At 29.0% G+C, this 21,436-nt stretch overlaps 2 protein-coding genes across 2 annotated transcripts; both read right to left on the reverse strand.

The window, feature by feature from the left end:
• Positions 1 to 1,424: 1,424 nt before the first annotated feature.
• LOC130975749 (UDP-glycosyltransferase 74G1-like) lies at positions 1,425 to 13,591 on the reverse strand. The gene is made up of 3 exons (XM_057900489.1): positions 12,851 to 13,591; positions 6,197 to 6,583; positions 1,425 to 1,787 (listed from the first exon to the last, which is right to left on the reverse strand). The coding sequence occupies exons 1-3, from the start codon at positions 13,502 to 13,504 to the stop codon at positions 1,425 to 1,427; spliced, it is 1,404 nt and encodes a 467-aa protein (XP_057756472.1). The 5' UTR covers positions 13,505 to 13,591.
• A 134-nt stretch (positions 13,592 to 13,725) lies between these two features.
• On the reverse strand, positions 13,726 to 15,661 carry LOC130974241 (mogroside IE synthase-like). The gene is made up of 2 exons (XM_057899040.1): positions 14,936 to 15,661; positions 13,726 to 14,544 (listed from the first exon to the last, which is right to left on the reverse strand). The coding sequence occupies exons 1-2, from the start codon at positions 15,578 to 15,580 to the stop codon at positions 13,828 to 13,830; spliced, it is 1,362 nt and encodes a 453-aa protein (XP_057755023.1). The 5' UTR covers positions 15,581 to 15,661; the 3' UTR covers positions 13,726 to 13,827.
• Between the last annotated feature and the right edge of the window lie 5,775 nt (positions 15,662 to 21,436).

The raw sequence follows: 21,436 nt of genomic DNA on the forward strand, positions 1-21,436 counted from the left end.
TATATTGGTATCATTATCAAGATGGAAATTGTTGGTAATTTTTCGAAAACATGAAGGATAATTAGAAATTGTCAAAACATTTTCAAAACGAAAAACTCAGTAAAAAAAATGCGAATTCATTGGAACTAATTATTTTTTTTATTTTTTTTAAAAAATAGAATTGACCCTTTTTTATATATAAAAAAAACACAGGAGGCCAATTTTAATAGCGCTAGAAGCATATTATTTAGGGATGCCAATACCATCCGAATCTGTGGGTACCTACTCCATCCCTATCCGCTCGGGATGGGTAATTACTCGCTCTGCACCGGGGCGAATTTTTAGCGGGACGGATTTTTGGGAGGGGGAGGGGCGGGGGCGGGGGGCGGGGTCGGCTTTAGGTAATACTCGCCCCTATCCGTCCCGCTATATATATAATATATATAATATATGTAAAATAATTAGTAAATAATTAATAATATTGTATCATATTTAAATTTTTACTTTAATTTATGTTATGTATGTGATGTTGGTTATATAAATTTTGAAATTTAATTTTACTAGGGGTAGGTAAAGGCGGGACAGGTACCCGTAGAAACGAATTAGGGTTTAATATTTTACTACCTACGAATAAAAGTGGGACGAATTTTATGCAAATTATTGTATGACAGGACGAAATCAGATAGAACAAAAACCTGTCTCTATCCGTCCCGTTATCACCGCTAATATTATCAGTAAAAAACTTGCCGGGAAAAATTTTAAAGTGCACCATATTCGAAAAAATAATTAAACTACACAGTTTTTCTATAATTCACCTCAAACACAATCATATACAAATTAAAAATTTCTCAAAGCAATTGTCAAAATTTTAAAATAAACAAAAGAAATAAGAACCACGTGGAACCCGTGGCGCACGCATCCAGTGCACGTATCCAAATATGTGAAAATTGAGAACAATAGAATGAGTAAATTTTGATAATAGTCTTAAAATTTACATAATTATTCAATTTGATTTTTAAAATTCTGATTTTATTATAATAATTTTTTAAGTCGAGTTTCAAATACTATAATAATTCCTAAACTTATTTTTGATGATCACCCAGCTGTAACAATGTTAATGTGTCATAGTATTGTATAATAGTTAATTAAGTTGGTAAAATTACAATTTAAATTTAATTTACTTCCTCTTTCTTTATATAGTTTTAATTGATTCCTAACTCTTCATAATGATCCATTCTTCTTCTTCTCCAAAAATATTAAGAGAATATCACACTTAATGTGATCCAAAGCACAAGGAAAAATGAAAACTTTCTTAAACCGAGTTATATATTAAATTTTTACCGAGTTATATTAAGCGGATCAAGTTATATTCTTAAACTTTCTTCAAATCTATTATAAAATGGTACATATTACAAGGAACACCACAATTAGTCAACAATATATAATTAAAGAGAAATGGTTGGCTCATGAATTTTTGTTTGCACATGAAATAGACCATTGACAAATTCTATAATATTTTTATTTGAGCTTCCACCTTCACTAACAGCTTGAATAGCCAAATTCTTCCATTGCATAGCATTGATCTTAATCTCTTTGCCCTTCTCATTTTCCATTAATTCTCTAATACAATACTCCAATGCTTCCTTTCTCATAATCTTTTTGTCATCAACCATAGGTCTAATTCCCACTTTCCAAACATCCACAAGATACTTAGCATTTGTTCCTTGGTTTGACCATTGTGGTAAAACAATAACCGGAACTCCTAAACTTAATGCTTCTATTGAAGAGTTCCAACCACAATGTGTTAACACTACAGCGTATCCGCCGCTTAGCAGCGGTTTTCAGGAGCACTAGCGGCGGTTTTTAACCGCCGCAAAATGAATTACCAGCGGTTCAGAAAACGTTGCTGTATAGGGCGTGGACATTTGATTTTGCAGCGGTTTTGTTGAACCGCTGGCACAACCGCTGGGAAACCACTTGATTGGCGTCGTTTGATTTAGCGGCGGTTTAAAACCGCCGCTATTTGGCTAACAGGAAATTCGAATGCATTTTCCGGCGGTTTTGAACCGCTGCTGTTCTCTTGACCGTTGTGTTTTGAAAAATGTATTCTACGGCGATTTCAAAACCGCGCTATTCGATTCTTCCAAAATTTAAATTCATATTCGGCAATTTGATAACCGCCGCTATATTCCGTCTAAAATGGCAGCAAAATGACTGTATTTTGCACCGAAAATCAGCCCTCTTTTAATTACCGTATTATTTTTTGGCTGTTTTTAAAAAAATTTCTGATTAGAAAACTTCATTATTTTTTAACTAAATGACTAAATTGATGGGAGAAGAAAAAATCAAAATTGATAAAATTATTCATTAAATCCAAAATATCAATAAAGTGTATTCCTAAGAGTTGCATAATCAACAAAAAAAGTTTATATTTAACTTAAAGAATAAATGTCAAATTCCTAGATCTACTCTCTACTCTGTCCCTCTACTGAACTCATCCATGCAGCCACGTTTGGTGGTAGCTCCCCGCCTTGCCCTCGAAACTAGACACAATCAGACTCCATTGCCTGCCGTCTCGTCTTCTCGGCTGCTACTTCATCCTCCATTGCCTGCCGTCTCGTCTTCTCGGCTGCTACTTCATCCTCCATTGCCTTCCTTTTTAATTTCTCAGTCGCCAGCTCTGCTTGTAGTTCAAGCAACACCCTTTGGGTCTCCTCCCTTTGAGTTCCAACGCTCGGTTGAGTTGAATTTGAACCGAACACTTGACTAGCAGTCGGTCCAATTCCCATGCCACGCACTCTACCTGGGTGCTCCTTGCCAAGAGCTTGAGCAAGTGAATCACTCTGAGACAACACTCTAGATGATTCATCATGTTGCTCAATCTCCACAATTCTTTCCTACACAATTAGATAAGCAAACACAAGCATTTATTAGCTAATTGCTAACCAAAGAAACTTTGGACACAATTTTAACAAACAAAACATATGAGAAACAACATTTCAATTTCCAACACTTTACTTACACCAATAGCCCGGGCTGCATCATTGATATAGGATCCATTAGATCGTTTGTGCGTTAAGACAAACAACTCCCCCTACCAACTGGACGCCCCTCTCGTTCCGACTGCAACAATATAGCTTAAATAATTAATAGGTCTATATAGAGAATGTTCAAAAAGTAGGTTAAGAATAAATTACCTCTTCTTCTTCGAGCCTTGCTAAGCTTTTCGATCCGCCAGTATGAGTATATAACTGCTTCGATCGATTCTCAGCATTTTTCCTACACTTCTCTGTTATCCCATCAAACATAAGTGCTACTAGACACTATTTTTGACTAACTCAATATTACATAAATAGATTTTTTAAAATGAGATAGAAATAAACTACCTTTGTTTCTTCACTGTTGCGATAATCAAGGAACCATCTCCAATGATCCGCAGTAATTCCCGGTGGACGGCCTCTAATGTTTTCTTCAAGGGTCAGATCTATGAAAATAACATGCAGAGATATCTTGATTCTTGAACTAACGTAAACATTACAACATCTGCCAACCCAAACCAAAAAATAACATTGGGCTGTTGTCAAACCAAGGAAAACTAGGAAGGGATTATGTTGACCCAAAGGGGAACAAAAAGGTAAATGAAAAATAAAAGGGAGAAAGGTATAAATTAGGTCCTCAGCCTCAATATAATGGCATAATAGAACCTTGTGGCGCTAACAATACTTAAAAGACATGTAGCAGAAGCTCAGTGTAACATATTATTTAACAAATCAATATTAGAATAGGCAGGATATGAAATGGTTGCTGGGTCGTTTTAATAGCTCAGAGAAACAATACTAAATATTTTCTGTCCCATTTTCAATTTCTATAATAAATAAAATAATTATATATACATTGTAAGTGACAAACTAAAAGATGCACCGCCTATGGATACATTTCAATAACAAAATCAGGGTAATCTACCTCTCTCAATGTCATTTTATCCCACACTCCTGTAATTTCACATTTTAATTTAACTATTTCCTTTTTAATCATTCAAAAAAAAAGACGCAAAATACAAAAGGCATGACTTTATAAGAAAGCAAACTCGATAGAATCTTATCACCATATAGTTCAAAACTTCCACTGCTTGTTTTATCAATTAATTAACAGTAAAATAACACTTCAAGACACATGCATACAGCTTAATTATTAAACAGAATATTTCTTTAAGCATATTCTAGGAAACATGAAATTCCAATTATAATCTTATATAAATAATAAGTTAAATTGATGGTTGAAGAGTTGATTGGTGTTTGTTACTTACAGAGGTATGAGCAAGGCTTTTAGAACTAAACATGTATATAAGTCAAATTGTATTCTTTTAGTTGAATAGTATTTCTGCACTGTTATGGTTAATGACTATAAACATTTTTATTTGAAGGTGTTTCTTTTATTAAATAACTATTCTTGTTACAGGTTTTTTGTAAAAGTTTAATTCGATGGCTCTATGAGAAATAAAGCACCTTCTCCTTTATATTCTCTATGAAATTTAATTTTGGTCTTAGTATCTATGAAAAATGAGGATGACTGTGATGAGAATTTAGATAGTTGGCTAAAAATCTTATAATCCAGGTATTATAAGTCATGCAAGTTTATCATGAAATAGCAGCAAAAATACTCAATTCACAGTCAGAATAAAAATTTGACATGTAACTAATTCTAATTTAAGACATATGTATAATTTTAAACCCTATTCAATTTTTTAGCTTAAATTATCCGGAATTTTATTCCTTGTGTTTTGTTTTTGTGACATTGAAACATAAGAACATATCTTAGGAACACAAATTAAAGAAAAACACTATAGGGTAGTTAAGGGTCTGGTTGAATTTTGGTTTTGTTTGGTTCGGTAGTAATATAAGAAAGAGTAGTAGTTCTACGTTTAGTTGATCACTCCCAAGTCATTATCTTATTCAAATGTACCTTTTGTGCAATATGCAAGTGGCAGGTCATACCAAAAACAAAAAGGGAAAAAGAAAGTACAAAAACAAAAAGTTTCTGAATCAATCTAAAATATAAACCTTAGTTAAAAGTAGTAGAATAGGAAATGGTCATCATAACTCAAAAGGGTGCAGAGTCCAACCTATGAGTGGAACACATAATCCCAAATTAAGTTTTGACTAGTAAGTTAATATGAACTTAACATTTTCTACAACCAATTAAGTTCATGCTTAATCTTCAATCAACCAAACAAATCTTAATTTTTCACGACTGGGTTTAAATAATGTTATATGTTAAGATAAAATAGCAGTAAAAATACTCAATTCACAGCCAGAATTATACTTATGTGGATACATTTCAGAGTCAGACTTTTTAAAATAAAAACACACTTACATAACATGGCTTTAAGTGGTTTTGAGTAGCAAATCAAACTATATAGCTAGCCTAACATCCATCCTCACATTGCAGCCATTATCATCCATATATTTTCAGCAAAGAATTGGGAATAATTAAATTGGGGATAGATTAGGGACCGAATTGGGACTGAGGTTCGAACCAGTTTAGGGACCAAATTGGAAACTGATGGGTAAACAAATTTGGTACAGATAGATCCGATCAACAATCAAAATTATTCAATTCAAACAAAGGTACCAGACCAACACATGAAATTGGAAGAGCAACAAAAGGGGGAGAGAGCTGACCTGACAGCGAGGAGAGAGGGCGGTCGAGCGGCGCAGAACAGGGTATGGGGAGAAGGTTGAGGATGACGACACCGGGGCGGACGGGAAGCCTCGCGAGGACACCGGGACGTGCACGGCGGAGGAACGAACAACGGACGTGCGTATCAACCCTCCTTTCGCACGCAGGAGATATGGGGCAGCTTCAACAAATCTGTGACCCAGAACGATTGGCGGCTGCAGCTGATGGAAGGAATGTATACCGCGGGCCCGCAAAAGCTGTGAGTCTTGGATCCTGGTGATTGGCGCCTTTGCCCCCTTTTGGGTTCGCGCGTAAACGAGGGAAATTGGATCTGGTTTCCTCCAATCCTTGGTTATTTTGTCACAGAAGAGATTTATGTGATTTGCTGCGTTTGAGGCACAAAACCGCAGCTATGGAGTCCGGTCTTTGACGGACCCAAGATCCGCTACTAAAACCGCAGCTCCTCCATCAACCTGCAGCGGTTTGGGGAGACGCTGGAATTTGGGCGCTGCTAAGGAGCGCTTTTCTTGTAGTGTAAAAAACACCCTATAGCTTCATGTGCCAAAACCTTTACTTGAGAGCACCATGTTACTACTAAACCCTCTTCTGAATTCTTTGCAAAATCTTTTGGGAGTTTAGCTTCTTCAGATACTCTAACCACCCATAAAAAATATTTTTGGCTATGTTTCAAAGTACATGCTACTTCTTTCATTTGTTCCTCATCAAGTGAAACTAAACTTCCGAATGATACATAAACAACTGAATATTTTGGCTTATTGTCTAGCCATGTTATACATTCTTGGGTCTTGAACTGTGTGATATTATAGTCTTCATCATCTTTGAGTCGTTTGTCCAAAAATATAGACGGTATGTTTGGTCCTATAGTCCTAAAATTGGACCAAATCTTCATTGTCCAATCAGTCACCTAAAAATAATTTTCAATCACTAAGTATTGCATGAAGAGAAAAAAAGTTATTGGAAGAGCAACCCACAAAGAAATGGCTTAATTGATGAAAATTCATGAATTCTAACATACTAACACACAAGAAAGTACATGTGAAAATAGAAATTCACTATTTTTATGTGAGAATTGATTTTTTTTTCTTTCTATAATTTAAAGGTTTAATTACTCTGTCAGTTCTTATAACTTTACCAAATTTTCAATTAGATTCCTATACTTTTTTTCTTTTTAATTAGGTCTATATACTATATCAAATTTGTAACTAAGTCTCTACCGTGACCGTGTTAGGCATATTCGTTTTGTTTAATAAAATATTCTGTTAATTCAAACGTTTTTGTCTTGGTAAAGACTTAACTATAAAATCTAATATGGTATAGGGACTCAAAAAAAAGTATAAGAACCTAATTGAAAATTCAATGAAACTATAGGGACCAACAAAATAATTAAACCTAATTTTAATATTTGAAAGTATTAATTTTTTCAGTTAAATCTCAAAGTAATCTCTAAAATTAACAATTTGCTGGTTCTTGAGATTACTGTTGCACTACTCTAATCCTTTAGATTAAAAAAATGTAGCAAGTTTGTCTTAACCATTTTTTCATTAAATGTGACCTAAAGTTGGGAGAGACTAACTTGGTGCATTTTTTTTTTGAATCTGAAGAACTAAAATAGTGTAATTGAAATCTCAAAGACTAAATTAGTACGAACAGTTAATCTCTACTTTAAGTTAACTCCATTTTTTCCCTTTTTTAGCATCTATTTTTAATATATAAAAGTAGATACATAAGCATACACTATATTACTTTTGAGACTTTTCTTTCCTCCTACTAATGTCATGTCAGCAATATTGCTCACTTGGCATAATTTTAGAATCAACCACTCAATTCTTGCCAAATCAACTATTATTTCCAAATCAGCAAAAAAATAAAATATACAAATAAAAAACTAAATAATAGAATCCGATAAATTTGTAACCTCCAAATACATTGAATTCATATTTTTATATTTATTATATCTTACCGTTATAAACAATACAATAAATTTATAACCGCAACAATTAATTTATAAAGTAAAAGTTTAAAAAATGAAAATTATATTTTATTATTATAATTATGTTTATTATAATCATTTTAATTTTTTCCAATGTATTATACCTCAAATAGCATAGTCTCTCATATTGGTCGCGAGTTCGAGTTTCTGTATATTTGGTAAAAAAAAATAATCATTTTAATTTTTACTTATTATTAAAAATAAATTCTATTTTATTTTACCAATATAAATTTTGAAAAGAATATTTGAAAAAAAAAAACAAATTTATTAAAAAAGTATCAAAACGAAACCAAAAAATATATGATATTAGACATACATTTTCATATTAAATATATTTATAGTATATAAAATGCATCATGCAGGCATGTTTACCTCAAAACACTAATTAACTATTTTTTTTTTTACTAAAAATGTTTAACTTTTAGCTTTTGTTGCGTATATTTGTACATATAAAATACATTATGCATAGATACAAATCTAAATATATAATTATTACAATAATTATGTTGACTGCAATTTTAGAATAATTATTATTTGGCACAATTTTAGAATCAACCACGCAATTCTTGCCAAATCAACTATTATTTTTAAATCAACAAAAAAATAAAATATACAAATAAAAAACTAAAATAGAATCCAATAAATTTGTAACCTCCAAATACATTGAATTCATATTCCTATATTTATTATGTCTTACCGTTATAAACAATACAATAAATTTATAACCGTAACAATTAATTTATTGATTTTTATAAATAACTCACTAAAGGTAATAAATATCCATATTACAAATGTAAATATAATCATAATAAATTTTACGTTATAAGTATTTAATTCCATATCATTAAACTACTATAAGTCTCTTATTCCTTTACATACATCAAATTTAGCACAAAAAAATTATTTTCGAACTGCACATCTCAAACTTACTCAATAGAGCATCATTCTCTCAGAGCAGAACGATTAGATTTAATGGCCATGCAATGAAAATCTGATGATCAGGTATGGTAGAAAAAAACACATGCATCATACATCACTTACTCAAATACCATATACCTAATGATAATAAATATTGGAATAGGAAAAGATCTTCACAATTTTAGCAACTATAAACGAAATTTATGACAAATTAGGATGAAACTGTGTTAAATGTAAAAAGTGTCAGAAGAAAGCATATATAAAAAAAGAAACAATTACATTTGTGGCACATGTAATCAAACACCACAATATCCAACAATAAGGTAACTCAATATACTTTTCATAATCTCATCTATCAAATTATTAGTTGTTAACCAAATACTTATTTTAGGTTCAGAATTCAATTAAAGGTTTTAGATCAAAGTGTTACAACAACTTTTGAGACTTTTCTTTCCTCCTACTAATGCCATGTCAGCAATATTGCTCACTTGGCATAATTTTAGAATCAACCACTCAATTCTTGCCAAATCAACTATTATTTCCAAATCAGCAAAAAAATAAAATATACAAATAAAAAACTAAAAAATAGAATCCGATAAATTTGTAACCTCCAAATACATTGAATTCATATTTTTATATTTATTATATCTTACCGTTATAAACAATACAATAAATTTATAACCGCAACAATTAATTTATAAAGTAAAAGTTTAAAAAATGAAAAATATTTTTATTATAATTATGTTATTATATCATTTTAATTTTTGCCAATGTGTTATACCTCAAATAGCATAGTCTCCCATATTGGTCGCGAGTTCGAGTTTCTGTATATTTGGTAAAAAAAAAAATAATCATTTTAATTTTTACTTATTATTAAAAACAAATTCTATTTTATTTTACCAATATAAATTTTGAAAAGAATATTTAAAAAAAAAACAAATTTATTAAAAAAGTATCAAAACGAAACCAAAAAATATATGATATTAGACATACATTTTCATATTAAATATATTTATAGTATATAAGATGCATCATGGATGCATGTTTACCTCAAAACACTAATTAACTATTTTCTTTTTTTACTAAAAATGTTTAACTTTTAGCTTTTGTTGCGTATATTTGTACATATAAAATACATTATGCATAGATACAAATCTAAATATATAATTATTACAATAATTATGTTGACTGCAATTTTAGAATATTATTATTTGGCACATTTTAGAATCAACCACGCAATTCTTGCCAAATCACTATTATTTTTTAAATCAACAAAAAAATAAATATACAAATAAAAACTAAATAGAATCCAATAAATGTAACCTCCAATACATAATTCATATTATATTTATTATGTCTTACCGTTATAAACAATATAATAAATTTATAACCGTAACAATTAATTTATTGATTTTTAAATAACTCACTAAAGGTAATAAATATCATATTACAAATGTCATAATAAATATTAATCATAATAAATTTTACGTTATAAGTATTTAAATTCCATATCATTTAAACTACATATATAAGTCTCTTATCATTATTCCTTTACATAACATCAAATTTAGCACAAAAAAATTATTTTCGAACTGCACATCTCAAACTTACTCAATAGAGCATCATTCTCTCAGAGCAGAACGATTAGATTTAATGGCCATGCAATGAAAATCTGATGATCAGGTATGGCAGAAAAAAATACAACATGCATCATACATTCATACTTACTCAAATACCATATACCTAATGATAACATAAATTGAATATTGGAATAGGAAAAGATCTTCACAATTTTAGCAACTATAAACGAAATTTATGACAAATTAGGATGAAACTGTGTTAAATGTAAAAAGTGTCAGAAGAAAGCATATATAAAAAAAGAAACAATTACATTTGTGGCACATGTAATCAAACACCACAATATCCAACAATAAGGTAACTCAATATACTTTTCATAATCTCATCTATCAAATTATTAGTTGTTAACCAAATACTTATTTTAGGTTCAGAATTCAATTAAAGGTTTTAGATCAAAGTGTTACAACAACTTTTGAGACTTTTCTTTCCTCTTACTAATGCCATGTCAGCAATATTGCTCACTTGGCATAATTTTAGAATCAACCACTCAATTCTTGCCAAATCAACTATTATTTCCAAATCAGCAAAAAAATAAAATATACAAATAAAAAACTAAAAAAGAATCCGATAAATTTGTAACCTCCAATACATTGAATTCATATTTTTTATTAATCTTCCGTATAAAACAATACAATAAATTTATAACCGCAACAATTAATTTATAAAGTAAAAGTTTAAAAAATGAAAATTATATTTTATTATTATAATTATGTTTATTATAATCATTTTAATTTTTGCCAATGTGTTATACCTCAAATAGCATAGTCTCCCATATTGGTCGCGAGTTCGAGTTTCTGTATATTTGGTAAAAAAAATAATCATTTTAATTTTTACTTATTATTAAAAACAAATTATTTTTTTTACCAATATAAATTTTGAAAAGAATATTTGAAAAAAAAACAAATTTATTAAAAAAGTATCAAAACGAAACCAAAAAATATATGATATTAGACATACATTTTCATATTAAATATATTTATAGTATATAAGATGCATCATGCATGCATGTTTACCTCAAAACACTAATTAACTATTTTCTTTTTTTACTAAAAATGTTTAACTTTTAGCTTTTGTTGCGTATATTTGTACATATAAAATACATTATGCATAGATACAAATCTAAATATATAATTACAATAATTATGTTGACTGCAATTTTAGAATAATTATTATTTGGCACAATTTTAGAATCAACTACGCAATTCTTGCCAAATCAACTATTAAATCAACAAAAAATAAATATACAAATAAAAACTAAAATAGAATCCAATAAATTTGTACCTCCAAATACATTGAATTCATATTCCTATATTATATTTTATAAACATACAATAAATTTATAACCGTAACAATTAATTGATTTTTTATAATAACTCACTAAAGGTAAAATATCCATATTACAAATGTCATAATAATATATTAATCATAATAAATTTTACGTTATAAGTATTTAAATTACCATTTAAACTACATATATAAGTCTCTTGTCCTTTACATAACATCAAATTTAGCACAAAAAAATTATTTTCGAACTGCACATCTCAACTTACTCAATAGAGCATCATTCTCAGAGCAGAACGATTAGATTTAATGGCCATGCAATGAAAATCTGATGATCAGTATGGCAAAAAAAACACAACATGCATCATACATTCATACTTACTCAAATACCATATACCTAATGATAATAATGAATATTGGAATAGGAAAAGATCTTCACATTTTAGCAACTATAACGAATTTATGACAAATTAGGATGAAACTGTGTTAAATGTAAAAAGTGTCAGAAGAAAGCATATATAAAAAAAAGAAACAATTACATTTGTGGCACATATAATCAAACACCACAATATCCAACAATAAGGTAACTCAATATACTTTTCATAATCTCATCTATCAAATTATTAGTTGTTAACCAAATACTTATTTTAGGTAAAAACTTATTGGGCACAACTGCTTTAATCTAATGACATTTCAGAAAAATAATGATATTGAAGCACCACCCCATCAAGAAATTAAGGAGAAAGAAAACCATATAAATTCAAGACACATCTTCGAAAGAAGAACATACATACAAAAATTGAACCAAATAACACAATAGAAAGTGCATCAAACTCATCAACAATTCATAAAGAACATGTCTTCACAAGAACCTAGCTACAACAAAAAGAAGAAAGCACCAACTCTAACAACCAACAAAAGAAATGAGGACGAGCGCCACATAAAATGACTAAGTCCCTCAACTAAAACAAATATAAAAATTAAACCACCAAATAAAAATGTTACTTTATACAACTCCAACATCCAAATCTTTTGTATTACAAATTATTTAAAATAAAACACCTTTTAAATTTAACTTCAATTTACACATATTTAATTTATTTCAACAAAACATAACAATTTTGAATATTTATTATATACTACTATTAATTTACTGTCCCGCGCATCGCGCGGGTCTCATTCTAGTTATAATACAAAAAGAAGACACACTTGTTTATTTTGCAGTGATTTTGTGAAAATTTTATAAGAATATTTAACAAGAAGTTTAAGATACTATATCACAATTTAATTTGTGTTATAAAACACTGAAAACATTCAAAACTTGATGAACTGCTAATTAATTACCTGTTTCTCCAGCTCATAGAAGCTATTGCAAAGGACCCAATCAGCTTTGTCAATGTTTGAAAACTGATCCCTTAGCATTTGAAGAAAATCAGGATCTTCCTCATGGTTAAAGAAGAAACAAGGCATTTCACTATGTTGAAGTTGTGGCAACATGGGAAGTAACGAAACCTCATGATCATGTCTCAGTTTTCCAATATAGACATGGTAGCATATGGCATTTATAGGTAGATTCTGAGTGAGAAAAACAGCACCGACCACACCAAATTTTCTTGCAACATCAAGTGGCCATGTTAAGAATGAATCATAGACTATGCAATCTACAGGGTACCCTGTTCTAGCATGATTCTCTAGAAGCTCACCAAGATTTTGTGGCCCCACTTGACCAAAACGCTCCAAATAGACACTTAAATTCAGTGCTTCTCCATGCCTACCATTATCAAATCCATCTGAAATTGTCTCAAGTGAAATTGAATGTGGCAAATTCAGATTATTCTCTATGTTCTTGAAGTAAAATAGGGTGGTGACAAGTGTCACTCTTACACCTTCATGTTGCAAGCGCTTAGAGAATTGAATCATGGGATTCATGTGACCTTGTGCTGGATATGGTAGCACCACACAGTGCATAGTTTTTCTCATGCCTATTCTATTTTCCATTAATTTTTCCTCTCTGGATTTGAGCTATTCAAGGGTCAACCTATGAATTAGAATACTTAATAATACAGCACAAATGGATAAATTAGTGAAAACTTGTAAAACAAGTTAAGTTGGTATTATATTTAAATAACAGGACTTTATAATCAAAGTTTAATTAATGGACAATGACAGTTTTGTCCAGAAACTTGTTCATTGATTTTTCAAAGAAAGGAGAGTAGTAATTATCTGACTCTAAAACTTATTTTATAATAATTAAAGTGGTACATTATTTGCCAAGGAAACACCACAACAAATAATTAAATAAGTAGTGGTGGTTGGTTGGTTCAATAACCTTTTAAACTATTCACAAATTCTATAATATTCTTATTGGAGCTTCCACCTTCACTAACAGCTTCAATAGCCAAATTCTTCAACTTCACAGCATTAATCCTAATCTCTTTGCCCTTATCACTTTCCATTAACTCCCTAATACAATCCTCCAATGCTTCCTTTCTCATAATCTTTTTCTCATCAACCATAGGCCTAATCCCCACTTTCCAAACATCAACAAGGTACTTAGCATTTGTAGCTTGATCTGACCATTGAGGCACAGCAATAACAGGAACACCCAAACTCAATGCTTCTAATGTAGAATTCCAACCACAATGTGTTACAAAACACCCAACAGCCTCATGAGACAAAACCTTTAGTTGAGAGCACCATGTCACTACTAAACCCTTTTCTGAATTCTTTGCAAAATCTTTTGGGAGTTTTGCTTCTTCTGAGGCTCTAACTACCCATAAGAAGTATCTACCACTATCTCTCAAACCATAAGCTACTTCTCTTATTTGTTCTTCGTCTAGCGGAACCAAACTTCCGAATGATACGTATAGAACGGACCCTTTTGCCTTCTTGTCTAGCCAATCCATACATTCTTCGCTCTTGAATTGTGTCACACCGTATTCTTCATCATCTTTAAGGCGTTTGTCTAAGAACATTGATGGTATGCTTGGTCCTATAGTCCTGAATTTTGGCCAGATCTCTGTTGTCCAATCAATTACCTACGAGCAATTTTTAATCACCAATCATCACACATTGAAAAAACATGTACACAGAAGAAAAGGTGAAAACTCATATGCAGTTGTTTTGTGTGCATGTAACATTTTTTATGAACAAAACAGTAACTAAAAGAATAACAATCAATCAAGAACTGTTAAATAGGATAACTAAATCAATTAAAAACTCAATTTGCAAATCTAAAACTGGTAAACTCATAAAGTTTCACAAATTAACTTGAAAATTGGAAAGGTCAATTAATATAGGGATCTAAGTTCTAAGTTCTAACACACAACAAAGAACTATTAAAACATGCAAAATCATAGTACTGCAAGAAGGGACCAGAAATCAGAACACCAAATAAATAAGTTGTGTAAAGCTGCATAAATTAATTACCTCTTTCTCCATCTCATAGAATGCATTACAGAGCACCCAATCAGCCTCATGAATGTTAGAAAACTGTTCAACAAGCATCTCAAGAAAAGAAGGATCTTCTTGATAGCTAAGGAAGAAAGAAGGCATGTCCCCATGTTGAAGCTTTGGTAACATAGGAATCAAAATCTCATCCTCAGTAAGTGGGGCCCTAAGCTTTCCAATATGAACATGATAGTAAACACTATTCACAGGCATATTCTGAGTAAGATAAGAAGCACCAGCTATACCAAATTTCTTAGCAACATCAAGAGCCCAAGGCATGAATGAATCATAGATTATGCAATCTACAGGGTACCCTGAAATAGCACACTTCTCTAGAACCTCACTTAAAGTTTGTGACCCTCTTTGAGCGAAAACTTCATTATAGACACTGAGTTTGAGTCCCTCACCATGTCTTCCATTGTCAAACCCATCTGAGATTGTCTCAAAGGACATTGAAGGTGGGAAATTCTTCAAGCTTTTGCCGTAGAATAGTGTTGTGACAAGTGTCACTTTTACACCCTCATGTAGCAAACGCTTGGAGAATTGAATCATGGGGTTTATGTGTCCTTGTGCAGGGTATGCTAGCACCACACAGTGCACTGCTTTGCCATTTTCCTTCTCCATTTTCTTTCTTCACACTCACTAACTCACTCTTTTTGTTCTTCTCCTTTTGCCTTTGACCTCTTTGGGATTTTGGGCTATTGGGATATGCTTAAATATAATATGCATGAGTTAGAGTACTGAGTCAAATTGTATACTTTCAACTTTAATTAACATCAGGAAAAAGAAAATTTAGTTTCTTTTCAAAGAAAAAAAGAAAAGTTGAAGTTTACAACTTTAATCTTTTAATAAAGAGTGAACACTGATAATTACTTCGAAAGGACTACGACATCTTTAACAAAAAAATAGTCTCTAAATTTTTTGGGACTGATTAGTCCTGTGCAAGAAAAAACAATAATTTTTTTTAGTATAAAGACTAATCAGTCTCATAAAAATAAAGTTTAGAGACCGAATTAAGTATTTTTTTTTGTCAAAAATTTAGTTGTCTTTCGAAGTAATTATCTGTTTAGAATTTTTTTTCTCTTTAATAAAAAATCAAAATTGTGATAATTGAACCGATAAAATTCAAGATTAAATGGTGTAAAATTTTAATTGAAGTTAAATTTGGATCAATTATGCTATATTTTAGTAATTAATTTTAATTAAATTGGTATAATAATTTATTGGCGCAAAAAATATTATTTAAAAAAAGAACGAGAATGTAAGAACAAAAAGAAAAAAACAAAGACTTGGTCGAACGTTACAAAAAAATTATTTACATAGTATTTTTCATTTTTGATATAAGAAAATAATATATTTTTTATAATTATATGACGTATACGCAATAAATGATTATTAAATCAGTTTTTATTTATATGTAATACATATTAAAATAAAAAATATATATAAAAAATAAATTAAATAATATATATTAATATATTTTATATAATAATTAATTTTTTTATACACATAAAATTTTTAATTTGTATAAAATATATACAATGTAAAAGATTGATTTTTTAATAAAACTTATACTTGTTAAATTTTTTCAACGTCTTTATTAGTCTTTTACCTGATTTATCGTCAATATATTTTACACTAATCTATATCGGCAAAATATCCATTTTCGATTAATCCTATTGAACCAATTGATTTGGTTTGATTTTTTTTTTTTACTAAAAATATGAGACTCAAATTCGCAACTTTTTAATTGAATATGAAAAGACTATGTCATTTGAATTATAACTGAAGATTTTAGGATGAGTGGTATTATGAGAATTTTTTCTTTTTAATATTATATTAGTATGGGTGAAATTCTTTATGATGAACCAAACTATATATTAAACACTATTATAATCATCTACAAAATATTATTGATGTTTTGTGTTTCTTCAATTAAAATAATATTTTTTAACAAAACGTTAACGATATTTTGTGTTTTAATAATTAAAATAATATTTTTTATTATAAAATATTAGTGATGTTTTATTTTTTTATAATTAAAAAAAATTATTACAAAACGTTAATAATATTTTGTACTATTACTATAATTATATAAAATATTAAAATAATTAAATATTTTAATATTTTATATTTAAATTATTTATATATAAAATTTTTAACTGTATTATGATATGGCACTAAAACGTTAAATTTAAAAAGATTTGGTTAATTCTCGCAACATTGGAAAAAAAAGGAAATATTTAAGTATAGGTATTAGGCATAATACAAATGGACAAATTATGTGACGCAATATCTGACGCAAATTACGGGGGGAAGGGAAACATATGATTAACGGTGAGTTCTAGCCTGGGGCTGGCAGAATGAGCCTTCCCATGAGGCTGGTACCGTCTGACACGGTTTTTAGGTTGTTTTGATTTTTGTTTTATTTTTTTTATTAAAAATAATATTTATACATGGACCTTAAATAATTTTTGTTATATAAAGTACCTCTTCTTTGTTCTACAAGCATAAGTAGACCGAATGGACCTCATAAAAAATAACCCAATATATTTTTACTGGATACTTAATAATAGAGTCATAGTTTGTCCGAAAAAAAAAATTGAGTCATAGTAAATTTATTGTTTAAGTAAATGAAAATATCAGTCCAAAAAAAATTTTTTATTTTCAAAAATTATTAAAATTTCAGAAAATTGAAAGTGATACCCAGCTATTACATTTTTAAAATAGTTTCAGAACATAATCACACTCCTACAACAATTTTACTGAAAACAAATCCAACTATTACATTGTTATCGACTAGCCTTCTACAATAAATTTTATTGGTTTAAATTTTTTTAATTTTATTTTTTCAAATAATAATTTTATAAATATTAATAACTTAATTATATTAACATTTAACTATTTTATCAGTTCTTGTACTTTTATTCAATTTTTAATACAATTCGTAATCATTGGATTTTAATTATATGAAATAAGAATTTGTAATTACATTTTTAATAGTAATTAAAAGTACTCAAAGCTATATTACCTACTATTAGCATTTGTATTATTATTGCTTTCATTGAACACTGTAACTTAACACTTTCTCTTCATGAGAAGAAGAAGCGACATCAAAAAGGGGCCACCAAAAATAATGATCTGCGTTAAGAAGAGTTATAAAATTTCAAGGCCTGAAAGGCCTGCATTTAAAAAAAGAAAAAAAAAAACAAATAGTTTAGTCCATAAAATCTAAAAACTGATAGTAGCATCTCAACCTTTATTATTTATGCATTAATTGCACCATATGTTGGGGAAGAATAACCATTTTTATACAGCACTAAAATTGTCTTTGTTAGGTTACAAAATCATACAGTAATACACGTACCTTTACACGTGTAGCACCCTGATAATGGACAACAATCCATTCTGTACTAGTCTCATAGAAAGGCTCATTCTGCCAGCCTCAGACTAGAACTCACCATGATTAACTAAAAAAAGAGAGTAATTAATGATTCCATATGTGCATGTCATTTTCACATGGATATTTATTTATTTGATCATTTTCATGGTCATCACTAGCTACTTCGCTCAACCTCAAAATATTTGGTCAACATAGATGGGCTAGACGACTTGGATTTAATATTTGGGATCCGACTTCTCTAAATTCGGTGAGATCGGTCCAACCAAATCGTTTAGGAGTAAAAATATTTTTAAAATATTTGAAGTAGGGTTTGAATTTTTGCCCACAAAAAAACCAAAACATTTTACAATCATCATGTTATTATATTTTCTATTAAAATTTATACAAATTATAATATATATAAATATTTTTTATTAAATAATTTATTTTTATTTAATTTATTTTAATTTTAATTATAAACTCATTTATTTTTAAATTAATTATATTTTATTTAATAATAATTATAAATTTACTTATTTTTTATAATTATATAATATCTATTAATATTATTTTTTAATAAATATTTATAGTATATAATAATATAATAAATATAAAATAATTAATAAATTATTAAAATTTAAAAATAATAATTATTTTAATATAAAAATAAAATAAAAATATTTATAATAGAATAAAAATAACAAAATATTTATTGTTTATGTTTTATATTATTTTAAAATAACTTGATATTTTAAAATATTAATAAAAATATATATTTTAAATTTTAATTTTAAATTTTTTATTATTTTTTATTTATATAAGATCGGATTAAACGATTCAACTAGTAATTTATCGGTTGAATCAATAATCCAATAACTTAATAATTTGACCAATTTAATTACGGTTTGATTTTGACGATTATGATTTGAATATGTTTTGAGTTCTAATTTGCATATATAGAACTGCTGGCATATACTATATGACATCATTATTAGAATATATATAGTATTTGATTACAATCAATATTATTTTAACATATTAAGTGGTCGATCATATATACGTATAATATATTTTTTTGCTGTGTCATGTGATTCAAAGCTTCTGCATTTTTTCTTTCGGCTTATATATAATATATCTCACTAGATGATTCTTTCTTTTGTCTTATCTTTTGAAAAAAGTTTATTCATACATGGAAAATGCAAAATAGATTACTGAGCCAAAGAAAGGCCAGTTTCATACACATCATAAGCTGAGCATATCTATGCACGCCAAAATTTTTGTGGCTTCGTCTCATTTATAATTTACCTTGGGAATTTATTCCCCATAATAATTTCAACAACAAAGCTACAACGGAGTGTTGATGTTATTATTTTTATTTATAAAGGATAGGGATATATATTGAAAAAAGAACTAGGAGAAAAATTAGAATTCCAAATATGAAGTGTAAAAAATATTTTTATCCGAATATTAAATTATTATTAAGATAACTCAATGATATAATTTAATTATGAAATTAATAAAAATATTCTATAGTGTTTGATAACAATTCATATTCTCGCAATTTTTTATGAGAACTTTCCACACTCACCTCTAATAATATCATTTACTTGCCTCTTTTTCCAGCTCATAAGAAAAGGTATGACAAAGGATCCAATCAGCTTTCTTCAATAATTGAAGAAAAGCAGGATCTTCTTCATAGTTAAAGAAGAAATAGGGCAATAAAGGCCTATCCCCATATGATAAGTTTTGGAAACTTACGAAGGAAAATCTCATCCTCAGTGACTGAAGTCTTAGGGCTTCCAATGTGCACATGGTAGTCGATGCTATTCAGTATTCACAGCCAATTTGAGTTAGAAAAGTCACCAACTATGCCAAATTAATGGGCCGCATTAAAGGCCCAAATCATGGTGAACCATAGATTATGCAATCTTATGGGCCTGACCCATTAAAATATTATAAGAGTAATATTAAGTACCAACTTTTTTTTTTCAGTTATACTTGAACAAAAAATAGGAGGAGACATCGGACTCGGGCGGCAGTGAGCGCATCTTGGCGTCGGTAGGAAGATGTTGTTGGCCACCATCGTGAGGGCGGCTTGAGGTATGCTGTTCATCGGACGAGGAGATCCGAGCTCCTCCTCCATAGCTTCAATGGCAGCCTCAGGTACTGGGTCTAGCTTCCAAATATTAAATTATAAACCTAAACATTAAAATTAATTATGGTCTATATTATATATACACTAAATTCAGATACTAAAATCAGTTATTAATAAAAAATACATATTAAAATATAAATATACATTAAAAATAAATTAAATTATATATATTTGTGATTAATTTTAGTGACTAATTTTAATATATAAATAATATTTTTTGAATTAATTAATATTCATTAACTAAAAATTAGTTACTTATATTTGTTTTATTAAAATGTTTATGTGACAACTATGAATAAAGTGACATGTAAGGCTCGCAATGGGTAAGGTAATGTAGGGTTTGGACTCTACCATAATCTTATTCATAGGTTAAAAACTTTTCTCTCCTATCCTATTTGTGGGTTGAGAATTTTTCAGCCCTAACTCTATCCACATCCTAAATTTCTAAATCATATCCTACTCGACTCTACCCACAGAGAAATAAAATAATTTCAAACAAATATAAAATTCAACCATTTCAAATTTCATACATATTAATAAAATAAAAAATAAAAAACTAAGTTCAAATTAAAATTAAAAATAATAAAATTTTAAAAAATCTAACATAAAATTACAAATAATATAATCATCAACTAATTTTGTGGTTATTTCAAAATTTTATAAAAGAAAGATTATGGGTTCAATACTCACTTTCTTCACTACATACAAAATTTTTACATATATATTATATAATATATTAAAGGTGCAGATAGGATAAGGTAGGGTATACCCTGAACCCATACCCTACCCTATCCGCAGACATATTCGCATTGTATCCTATTCTATATTAAAAATTCTACCCGAATGGATTAGTCTGTATTAAATATCTGCAAATACGGTATATATTGCCAGCCTTAGTGACATGAGACAATTTGCCATCTTAATCATCACTTTTAATAACAGA

Source organism: Arachis stenosperma, chromosome 4 (genome assembly GCF_014773155.1).
Source record: "Arachis stenosperma cultivar V10309 chromosome 4, arast.V10309.gnm1.PFL2, whole genome shotgun sequence".
Lineage (NCBI taxonomy): Eukaryota > Viridiplantae > Streptophyta > Magnoliopsida > Fabales > Fabaceae > Arachis > Arachis stenosperma.